Here is a 12,363-nt window from a genome sequence, read left to right as displayed (position 1 = left end):
CCACTGCTCAAGCAGTCCCTCAGAGGGGCCAAAAACTTAAGACCACCCAGGAGAGCCCCAACTCCAGCCTGGGACCTTAAGTTTTTATTGGAAAAACTCACTCTTCCTCCTTTTGATCCAGTTAAAATTCCTTTCTTGGAAAACAGCTTTCCTTTTAGCAATCACTTCAGCAAGACGGATGTCTGAATTACAGGCCCTTATGGCAGTGGAGCCTTTCATCATCTTTCATGTGGACAGGGTGTCCCTCAGGACCAGTCTCTCCTTCATGCCCAAGGTGGTATCTAGTGTGGCTCTTAATCGATCCATTCATCTGCCAACCTTCTTTTCTAATCTACAGAACAAAGGGGAATGGATACTGCACTCCTTAGATGTGCACAGACAACTTAGATTTTACTTGGACAGGACTAAACCTCAAAGGAAATCTGAACAACTGCTGGTGGCATTTGCTGCAGGGTCAGAGGGGAAGGCTATTTCAAAGCAAACCATTTTTAAATGGATAGGCCATTGCATTAATGTTTGCTATAAGCACTATGGAAAGCCTATCCCACAGGGGATTAGACCCCATTCAACCAGGGCTGCATCTACCTCTACAGCCTTTCTCAGAGGTGTCCCTACCAGAGACATCGTAGAAGCTGCTACCTGGAGTTCTGTACATACTTTCACCAAGCATTACCATTTGCCAGTTTTCTCTAAATCCAGAGCTGGCTTTGCCACTGCAGTCTTGCAGGGCCTTATAGCTGGTCCTAATGCTATCTAAATTCCTCCTTCCATCCTTAGCTTTGGGAGTCTACCCAATTGTGATGACTGTAACTGTGAAACACGAAGAACGTAGTACAGTTGTGTACACTTACCATAAATGTAGATGTTCGAGTGTATTCACTGTTGCAGTCCTGGTTATCCTCCCGCCAGCCCCCTGACTTCTTTTGGCTATACCTCTACTCTCCTTTCATCATCGTCATCATCATCATCATCTTCTTTTGGCTGTTCCCGTTAGGGGTCACCACAGCATATCATCTGTTTCCATTTCTTCCTGTCCTCTGCATCTTGCTCTGTCACACCATCCAACTGCATGTCCTCTCTCACCACATCCATAAACCTTATCTTAGGCCTTCCTCTTTTCCTGTTACCTGGTAGCTTCATCCTTAGCATCTTTTTCCCAATATACTCAGCATCCCTCCTCAGCACGTCCAAACCAACGTAATCGTGCCTCTCTGGCTTTGTCTCCAAACCTTCCAACCTGGGCTGAACCTCTAATATACTTATTCCTAATCCTGTCCACCCTTGTCACACCCAGTGCAAATCTTAACATCTTTAATTCTGCCACATCCAGCTCAAACTCCTGCCTTGTTGTTAATGCCACTGTCTCCAACCCATATAACACTGCTGGTCTCACTACCCTCTTGTTAGACTTTCCCTTTCACTCTTACAGGTACTCGTCTGTCACAAATCACTCCTGACACTCTTCTCCACAGACTCCATCCTGCCTGTACTCTCTTCTTCACCTCTCTTCCACACTCACCGTTACTCTGAACTATTGACCCCAAGTATTTAAACTCATCCACCTTCGCCACCTCTACTCCTTGCATCCTTAGTATTCCTCTATCCTCCCTCTCATTCACACACACATATTCTGTCTCCTTTACTGTGCTTAAAAGCTTTTTGGTGTATTTGCTTTTTTGTTGGAAGTATAACCTTGTGTGTGTGTGTGTGTGTGTGTGTGTGTATATATATATATATATATATATATATATATATATATATATATATTTAATTGCTTCAATTAGGGTGCACCTGACATCTAGGGCAAGAAAAACTGATGTAATGGCATCGGCTGCATGCTTTATACCCCTGACTACCTGACGTCACGGAAGATGAGACAGCAACTGACGCAGGACCCAAGACTTTGATAATCAGGCCGACTGAGGGCTACTGCAAGCATATAACCCAAATGTGATGACTGCAACAGTGAATACACTCGAACATCTACATTTATGGTAAGTGTACACAACTGTACTTTTTTGGAACTTCTGCTGGTACCTCATAGACACTTAACTTGAGTGGTGTGTTTATTTGGTGTTTCATTCTTTTAGTTTAAGATAGCTGTTTTATGTTTTATTTTTTTAAACTAGATTTTTCTTGAGTAGATGTTCCTAGATGCTTTGTGTATACTTTGTCACTGTTTAATTTCTCCAGGTATTTAGGGCTATTACTATAAAATCAAGGCATAATTAAAATAAATCAGTTTTGCTTCTGTCTTTGATATTTGCCAACAGTGCTCTTGTCAGAATCTGCAATGTGCCCATAATTGCTTCTTGTGTAGTTCATTCCAATCACCTTTACTGGTAACATGTTTGCGAATATTAAAGCATTTAAGGATACTCGTGTTCATAGCTGACCTAAATGGCAATGTTCTTCCACTAGTTTTGGAAGAAAAGTATCTAGGACTTGCCCTAGGCACCTCACTTTTTTTCATCAAGCACATTGACAGCACCATTATCAAAATCCTTACTCAGCTCAAACTCTGCTATAACATCCCCATTTTGCTAACTCCAATCTGCTAACTTCAACAGTCTACAAAGTCTTAGCCAAAAATGTATTAGTACCTAAACTGGAATATAGACTTCCATTATTAACGCTCCAGTTTAGTACAAGTACTTAAAAACTACTAACAACAGTCAACAAAATATGCATTTTTGTTCTTCTTGTTGAAAAATGAACCTGCCAGTGCCACCTGTTGGAACACTGCAGATGGATACCCGTCAATGAAAGGGAGCCTTTCTTTTTTCCTGTCTAATTTTCAAAATCCTCAATCAAGGACACTGCTCACCAATGAGTTCCAAACTACTAATCATATCGAATAAACTTACTTCCTACGTGATGATGCTGATAAACACCGTATCCCTAGTTACACCCACATTCAAAAAACACTACTGGTAAGAGCACCTTCTGTAAATTGGCCCTAGCAGTATGGAATCATCTGCCATCTGTAACCAGAAGACACACTAGACAATTTCAAAAATACACTGAAACAGAGCTTGTTCTAAGAAGCATTATGCTTCTGTTATAAAGAAGATGAGTAGTCTAAGCATGTATTACATCAAGCAGGTAGGAAAATAAGCCAAGCGGTTGCAGCTGTCATAGTAAATATAGTCTCTCCACAAGCTTGGTTCACATCCTAGTATAATGTGGAATTAGAAATGTTACTATTCTCTCTCTGTCTGCTGTCATAATGATGCAAAGTCGCTTCCTACGTGTAGATATTGTCCAGAATGGTTTCATGTTCAGTTTGTATAGTCTATGCTGCAGTTGTCATTGTGTATACTGAATTTTGAGATTATTAATATCTACATGTCTGTCTATATTTTGGGATTTGTTTTAACTAGTATATGGTTGAAACTTGTTTTAACTGACATTTGTTTATCATCACAGATGATTTTGCTGTTTTTTCCACTGTTTTGTTTTGCACATTTGCTACAGTTGTTGCCCTATGGGCCCGGGTTCATAGGTGCTTACTAGGCTCATGACCACAAGGGCCTTTTTAAGCCTAGCTATGCATCCCAGATTTCTGACGAGTTCTGGTACTTTTGATATGTATATGTTGGGGCCTGGGTGATGAACCATTTACTGGTTGCCTGAGTCTGTTAGAGACATAGCTGCCAGACCAGGGATGAATTTCCTTTTTTCATCCAGTTGTCCAAGTTACAGTTGAATTGTGTTAAGGAGGAACTCTTTCATGTGGATGTGCACAGGGAATGGCTGGATTAAGGCCCATGTAATGAAAAATTTTCGGCAAACAAATGTTCACAGTGCAACATGAAAAGCTTGTAGCTGAAGGCAGCTGTGTATCTGGACCTCATGTTTCTGGGGGAATTTCACAGAACAAGAAGAGGCACAACTGCGGAGTCCTAAACAGAAAATAAGAGACTACCTGTATAATATGCACAAGTTTAGAAAGACTGCTGTTAAGCAACTGTTTTGTGATAATAACTCCAGTACACAAACGTTTTTAGCACAACTGCTCAGACAATAGAAAGACTGGGTTTTGGCCAAGTTTAGGGAGTTGTGTATAGCAAGGAAAATAACCCGAGAGCCTGTAAAGGTATTAGAAATGTTTCAAAAATGTTATCAAAATCTGTATAAAGCAGAGACATATGGAAATAAAAAAAGTACAAATGGAAATATTTATGGAAAAATTTAATATGCCAAAATTATAGGTAAATGAGGCTCAATTATTAACATTTAGGAGTTCAAGGAAAATTTCAATGGGTAGATAACAAATGTTGGAGGTGTAATGGAGAAGAAAGAGGTAACTTGGAACATATGGTTTGGGAGTGTAATGAGTTAACAGATTTGAAATATTCTCTACACAATACTCTTTTTTGAAATATTGGAAGAGCAAATGGCTGTAAGTAAGGAAATGAGTCTTTTGAGCTGAGATATACAATCTGAATTGCCTGGACATAGTAAGGCCTTATTAAGTTTAATTCTGTTGGCTGCCTAAACAGCAGTTACTAGAAAATGGAAATCAAAACCTAAATCAACTGCATTTAAGGTATTGAATATTATAAGAGAGAGAAAAGAACTGGAAAAGAGATCTTTAGAAAAAGGAAGGAGCAAATTACATAGAAGTAAATGGAAATTATGGGAACAATGCATTCAGAAAAATGTTCATGAGGAGGAGGAGTGAGGTTTAAGGGAAGGCAGGAATTCAGAATTTTTTTTTTAATGTTACAAGAATAGATATGTGATGTATAATGTATCTAAATGGAAAATGTTAAAATGTTTTGTTTTCTGTTAATGTATGTTTGCCTGTGTCTTAAGTGATAATCTAATAAAGGTATTTAAAAAAAGAGGAGAGGAGAACATGAGATAAAAATGGTGACACGTAACCAATGGTATTCCTGGGGAAATTTGGAAGCTAGGAGGAGGAGGGCAGAAAGTGATAAAGATCTGGAAGGGTTTGTTTAACAGTATTTTAAAAGAAGTAGAAGCACCAACATCCTGGAAGAAAGCTGTGGTGGTTGTAATACCTAAATATGGCAATGACCTATCAGATCCGGCCTCATATAGGCCCATTTCAATTCTAAACCATGATTATAAAGTGTTTGTCTATAATAGCTAAAATAATGGTATATGCCAAATTGATAGATAAGGATCAGTGTGGTGTTATGAAGGGTAGGCAAACATTTTACAACATTAGTAGAGCAAAGATGATCCCAGAGGAAAGCAGACTATAAGAAAATGCCACTTGTTGGTGAGTCCTGATGCTAGGAAAGCATTCAACAAGGTAAGCTGGGGTTGTATGAACAGGGCAATGGAAGCATTTGCATTCTCTGACACAATAATAAAGTTAATTGGGGGATATATGAAGGATCAGAGGCAAAAATTAATGCAGGGGACTGTTCTCTGACAGGTTCTGTTTGAACAGAGGAACGAGGCAGAGGTGTTTTCTTTCCTCTTTGTTGTTTGTGTTATATTTAGAGCCATTGGCAAAGAAAATAAGGGACACATACAAATTGGTTCAGCAGTACTCATTTATGGGGATGTGATAAAATGAAGTATTTTGGCTTATGGGTTAAACAGGATTTTGTTATGGCAGCTAAGGATATGTGCGAAGAAACTAACAAAATCCAAAAATTAAGAAACTGGAAGCCTTGTTTTATGGATATGGATAAGGCTTGGGAAGAGAGGCTGGATAAGCATTTCACAAAGAAACAGTGAGAGGATGTATGTATGGCTCCCAGGTATGCAACAAAGTCTAAAACATTTAGCATGTTTGCTTGGAAGTGTTTACATTAGGTATGTTTATACCATAGGCATACTCCAAATTATTTTTCCTCAGGTAGATTACAAATGTTGGAGTTGTGATGGGGAAGAATGAGGTAACTAGGATCATATTTTTGGGAGTGTAATGAGTTGGCACACACTAAAAATTTCCTGCCGACAGCTCTGTCAGAAATACTGGGTATATAAAGTGGTGTAACTAAGGAAATTAATTTTTGAGCCGTGATATAGAATTGGAATTTCCTAAACATATTAAGGACTTGCTGAGTTTAATCTGGTACCTGCTAAAAAGCAATTAGAAAAAAAAATCAAATTACTGCCTTCCCTTAAGCCTCATTTCTCCTACAAAACATTTTTCTGCATGTATCCTTCCCACAATTCCCATTTCTAGCTATGTAATTTACTACTGCCCTTTTCTAAAGATTCCACTTCTAGTTGTTTTTTTTATCACTGTTACTATTATAGTAACAGAGGTAAAACAACTAGAAGTGGAATCAGTAACTGAATGAGCTATGTAATGGACGAATGATAGTAACTGTATTGAAGAATATATATGATGTATAATGTTTGCAACTGTAAATGTCAATATGGTTTATTTTCATGCATATAAATGTATGATTGTCTGCTGCCATAAGTGATGATCCACTAAAGATGTTTCATGTTTAACAATATAAAAAAATTGGAACACACATTCTATATTCATAAGCGTGGGGCAGTATATGACTGTATTTATTGGCTCACTTACTATTCCTAATCAGCACATTTCTGTGATGTGTTGAGGAAGCACCAAAAATGTATTAACGTGCAGGTTCATTGAGAGTGTATGTAATATACTTTTGTAAGTCCATTTTGGAAGCACAGTTTTAATTCACCTATAATAGTTTATGTAATTAAAGGGGGTGGGGACACCTCCCTTATTAATGCATTTGCCATGTTCCTTAGTCATTCTCTGATGAGGAAAATACATTTTCTTTTTTAAGTGTTTGTTGTTATTAGTAACACTGAGTTGCACAGTTGTCTGTAAAGGACCTAAACTCCTCATTATTCTGTATGCCAGTCCTAGTTAAGATTCCCATTTGCTTTCTTTATTGACTCTACCCCTTTTGCCTTATTACTTCTCTTAAATTCTTTTCACTAAATACTTTCCATTGATTTCTTTGGTATTTCACAAATTTATTCCAATATATATTTGAGCTCATACCTTAGTCAGAATTTATCCTTGTAATTCTACCTGTATCCTTATTTCATTTTCTTTTAGAGTACCTGTGCTCTCTATCCCTCATCTCCTGTTCCTTATTTATTTTTTTGATAGTGATGAGTTCTCTGCTGGATTTTAATTTTTCCCCTATTTGTCCTGTGTTATTTTTCAATTGTCAGTCAGTCTTCCTTGTTGAATGTTTGGTTCCATGTCATCACTGTTCCAACATAGGAATAGGCAAGCGAACATGGGGGCCATAAGATGCCTAGCTATATGCACTTTTAAGTGAATAGACCTGTAAGGTTCTTGCCTTCTTAAGCACGAATACGGTCACCCCCAAGTCAAGCAGGGCCTTACTTAAGCCTAGTATATATTTGTGTCTGTCCATCCACTCTTTTAGACTAGCCTCAAAAGTGGTCATAGTAGTACTTTGACTTGTAGTGGCAATTTATTCCATAGGCTGTAAGTACTGTGTTAAGAACCACTCCTTCCAGCGAGTCTTCTTTATTTTTTGGTATAGATTTAGGTCTCTACTGCTGGTGTTTTGTAGAGGCAGTGGTTTTGTAAAGAAATAGGAGGTCAGATAAAATTGAGTTTTTCCTGGCTTAAAAAGCTTGACACCAGTAACCTCACAGCAGGCAGTAGGCTACAGAGTATAAGGAGAGGTATAGTAATCTTTCAGGGTAGTCAAAGGATTTAAGACCTTTAACTTTCCTAGTTAGAGCTCTTTGGGCCTTTCCAGTTCAGTGGTAGGTTTAGATTTGTGCATACCAAAGGGAGCATTGTATTCAGTGATGGGTCTGATAAGGGAAAAATACAGTGGTAGGGTGATTACTTTGTCTTTCGAAGGTATTCTCTTGGTAACTGGGCTAGATAGAAGGATTTCCTGACTATGGTGGAAATGTGATGATTGCGAGAGAGTTGTCCACATAAGTACTCTGGTCTGTTATGACTGTCTCAGTTTGAAGATGAGTGCTATTTATAACACATGAGGTGTGAACAGGTTTTTTTTGTTTGTTTTTGCTAAACATTACTGCACTGCTCTTTTTTAATGTATTTAACCATAGACCATTTTCAGTACAACACAGGTATGTGCATATTCTATCCCTTGCTGGAGCGGTTTAGTGTCAGTGAATAAGCAAGTAACAATACCCAGCTTGCAGTTATTAGCAGACTTGGTGAACCACACTTGTTGGATATTGGTCTGAATATCCGTGGAGTAAATGCCAATAATGAGAGAACCTAGCATGGATCCCTGGAGTACCCCATTATTAAAATTTTACATTAACAAAGTGTACCAGCATATTTCACAATCTTGGATCTATTGGATAGCCAATTTGCAATCCCTTGGACAGTCTACTGGTTTACATTAAGATTGTTTGATTGTTCAGTAATTCCATCATAGTGAATAATATCAAAAGCCTTGGCCATGTCAAGGTGAGCATTGTGCACAGAATGATTACTGTCCACAGCTTCTTTAACCTTTTCAAAGATGCTTATTAGTTTCAAAAGGTAGGACCTGCCCATCACAAAAAAAAAAAAACTGTGTGCAGTCTAATTCATTTAAGTTGTCTGTGTCTGCATAAGTAATTTCTCCTATGATATGTTCCATGGCTTTACATGCAAGGCTGGTGAGTGATAGGCCTGTATTACTTGTCTCTATGGAGGGGCCTCCCTTTTGTAAGGGAGTCATACTGACTGCTCTCCAAGCATCAGGCATAAACCCTGTCAGAGTAATATAATTTTTTTGTAAGACTATCTTAAAGTGCATGACTTGGTGACCTCTTAAATTCTTGGTGGCCCACATTCCTCCACACAAAACTGACCCATTGTTATCCCCAGCCTATTTTTGTCTGTAGCCTTAAGAATAAAAGCATTGGGGCATAGTACCATATTTAGGGTTCCTTGATGGACACTTCTTTCACCTCACTCCTATTAGCTCCCCAACCTCAGAAAAGGTCAAGTGGCTTGCTTGAGCCAAGCAGCTCCTGGTGAATGTATGCTTTCATTGCCTCCATTATAATATGTCCAAATATCTTCTCAGGCCCTTGTCACTATACATTTTCTCACATACTCCATTAATTTGCTATGACAGTCCAGTCTGCACTGTCTTTTTACCTCTGATTCTTATGTGACATTTGGCTCTCCACTACTGTCTCGGAATCTCCTCCTCTTTAATCCCAAACCTTTATGGAAGTATTGAAAACACAGCTGTTATCCTTGTTTGGTCTTTAAGTGGTACACATTTTGAATTTGATACATGTTCTACCAGTCATATATTCCACCTACCCTCACTGGTCCTCCTCTTCAATTCTGTACTTTTTTGGATACTCCTGTCTGAATACAGTACCCCCCCCCCCATTCCCAGGTTTATGCTATCATTCTAACATAACAAAATCAGTACCTTGCATCTATTCCTTCTCTCTATGTGTGAGTTGAGTTTTAAGTTTGGATTGTGTCATTGATCTTTCTCTTGTGTGGCATACATGAATATTATATTTCTTTGAATTGGATGAGAGCATCCCCCACATTTGAGTGATTTGCAGTGAAGTTTTCCTTGTCCTACCCTTTCTTGATCCTCTTCCTAGTTGTTTTATATCTGCTGGTAGAAATTGTCAGATTAACTTAACAGTAGTACCAACTCTGCCATTTCTGAAACTACCTCTTGTATATACTTTTCTGTGTTTGCCATGTAAAGATTAACTTTTAGACAGATAAGGGCACTCGTGTTTGTCCGCTGTTTTGCTGCCCCATTAGGTAACTTGTTTTTTTAATTTAATAGGAAACCTACATTCTGGTACTTTGAATATAACCACCTGATTTCTTTGGAAACATAGGAAATAGGAACAGTACTAGACAAATAGTTACACAGACTATAAGATGCGTAGCCATATGTGCCTTTAAGTAGACAAACTTAAAAGTTTGTGCTTCCTTTTTCAAGAACTTAATTGAGCTTACCTACCAACCTGATGAAGACTGCACATGACAATCCTGGTGTAAATTTGTGCCTACCCATTCGATCATCAAGACTAGCATTAAAGTTAGTCAAAACAGTACTTTGACTGGTAGTAGTAACTTATTCTATTGGCTTGGAATATGCTGAGTTAGGAACCTTTCTCTCCAGTAGGTCTTGTTTGTTTTTGAGTTTTGTTTATTTGTTGGTGTAGATTTAGGTCGCTAGTGTGGGTGTGTGTAGAGCCACTGATTTTTAAAAAAAAGAGAACTTCAAATAGGACTAGGGTTTTTATGACAAACAAGCAAGATACACCCTGGAGCAGTCTTTAGGCTCGAGTATAATGAGAGTTACGCTAATGTATAGGGATACTTTTATTTTTTGGTATATTGCTAAATTTCACCCCAAAGATTTGACTTTGAGGAATTGTCATGGTAATTTCTTGCATCCACCATTCCCTTTCTGAAAAAGATGCCACAAGCAATGATTTCCACTCCAGCAGTCTGTAATATCAAACACAAAAGAATGCTTATGAATGATTTAGACCAGAACTATAGAAACAGGTTAGTAATTATAATCTGTCCTTAAAGTTCCTATAATTAAAGAAAATATGACAGTGTGTGTGTTTGAACAGCATTTCATGAACATTTTTGGTACATAATCCTGAGTTGTCAAAAGCAAGCTTGTAAAAGGCTGGTAAATGTTTTATGCGACTTACAAAGGGAATGTCTGAGAACCGAACTCCTTGCTAACCTCAGTTTTGTCTTGGGCTTGCTGTTAAGTCAAAGCACCAAGGTTTATGTTAACACTCATTCTATTAATTTCTACAGCTTTGTCTAAGACCGCAGTATACCATGTGTTGCATTTCTCACTGTGTTGCTTTTACTACAGGGACTGGAAGGAGAAGATGAAGGCGCTATTAGCATGCTTTCTGATAACACTGCAAAACTAACATCGGCTATGAGGTAAGTAACTGTGTCCTCAGAATCAGTATCTTAGTGATGTGAAACTGAAATAATGTAAAGAAAATCTTAGTTGGTATTCTGCTTACAGCTCTTGTGCTTTTTCAGCTCATTTTATATTAACTTAGTAAGACAAAATCTGACATCTTTATAAGGAACCATTTTATCTAATAGAACTATAACAGCCATAGAATTCTTTTCATACAAGTGAAATACACCTGTTTGTCTAGAGGGATTTTTGTTATTAAGCACTCGGTTAAAGGAATGGCTCCTGTAAGAATGGGGTTTGAAAGTGAGTGGGTCACTACATTGGAATGCTTCCTTTAGAAACCAGGGGTTTAATGTGGCAGAAGACATAACTGTTCTTATTGGCTGACAGATGTCATCCCATACACGGTTTAGCCCTGGGGGTAGCCTTATTTTCTCTCTTTCTTTCCTGATGTCAGCATTGTCTTAGATGAAACTTAAAAATAGTTTGAGTGCCTCTGTGAGTGTTTTCTACCTTTTTTGTCTTTATTAAAAAGGTGTAATTTTTCCCCTTATCATTTCTGCACGAAGACATTTTTCTCCTTTTCATTCCATTTTGGAAAGAAGACATCCATCTGATTATGATACATCAGAAAATAAGTATAATACCATCACAAGTTAGGAGAAAATGCTAAAAGAATTATGGAGTAAATAGTGACTAATTACAGATGTCATTGGTTGCAAACTGGTTTCGAGACGCAGCCCAACAGGGCCCTAGGAGAAAGCCACAGCTATATTTCTAAGGACTCTACGGACTCTTATTGCTGGTGTTCACACTTGGAAAGATGTCATTTATTTTTTTTTTATTTTTGTGTGATATGTTAACTGGGTTAGTGTTTTTCAGGGGGACAGAGGTGTTATTTATACTAACTAGGAGAAATGTGGCTAGGGCATCAGGTATCATTACCAACAAAACCAGGTGTCTAGGTTTCTTTACAAGGTAGGTCCTCATGCACAGCACCTGTGCTTATAGATAGAGGAAACATATCATAATTGACTGAATTGTTTTCTATAACTTGAAAACCATTGGCATTAAATTGTCTACTAGGCATTTCAGGGCTTACTTTCTTGGAGGAAACATTGAGTTCTGCAAGGGTGGTTAGACTGGTTTATATAAGGCTAGTGCTGTAAATTCAAGAAGGAAATATTAAAATAATCCAAACTGAGAATGCATTGAATTTGCTATTACCGTTAAATGTCAGATTCAATATGTTGCCCCTAAACCTTTTATGTTCATATTTTCTTTTTTTTCAAAAACATTTTTTATTTTTTCATTATAAACATATGCAAATGTACATATAACAAATTAAATAAAACAATAACAAAACTACTTACAATATTTACATTCATCCATGATAAACAGTCATTTTATCGATGAGAAGTTATCAGTATTTGTTCAAAAGGTTTTCCAATTTTTGCCATGCTATTTTTTATGAGTA

General features: G+C 37.7%; 1 protein-coding gene across 3 annotated transcripts in view; it reads left to right on the top strand.

The window, feature by feature from the left end:
• Window positions 1-12,363, top strand: part of SCFD1 (sec1 family domain containing 1) — a 3,579,547-nt gene that overhangs the window by 1,455,848 nt on the left and 2,111,336 nt on the right. For all 3 annotated transcript variants that reach the window (XM_044073814.1, XM_044073812.1, XM_044073811.1), the window contains exon 13: window positions 10,827-10,900. In XM_044073814.1, the coding sequence (XP_043929749.1) occupies window positions 10,827-10,900 (74 nt within the window). The remainder of the gene's footprint in view (window positions 1-10,826; window positions 10,901-12,363) is intronic.

The sequence above is a fragment of the Protopterus annectens genome, chromosome 6.part0 (genome assembly GCF_019279795.1).
Source record: "Protopterus annectens isolate FY-2018-M chromosome 6.part0, PAN1.0, whole genome shotgun sequence".
Taxonomy (NCBI): Eukaryota; Metazoa; Chordata; order Ceratodontiformes; family Protopteridae; genus Protopterus; species Protopterus annectens.
Note: the sequence above shows the minus strand (reverse complement) of the source record. Positions and strands in the feature narration are given on the sequence as shown.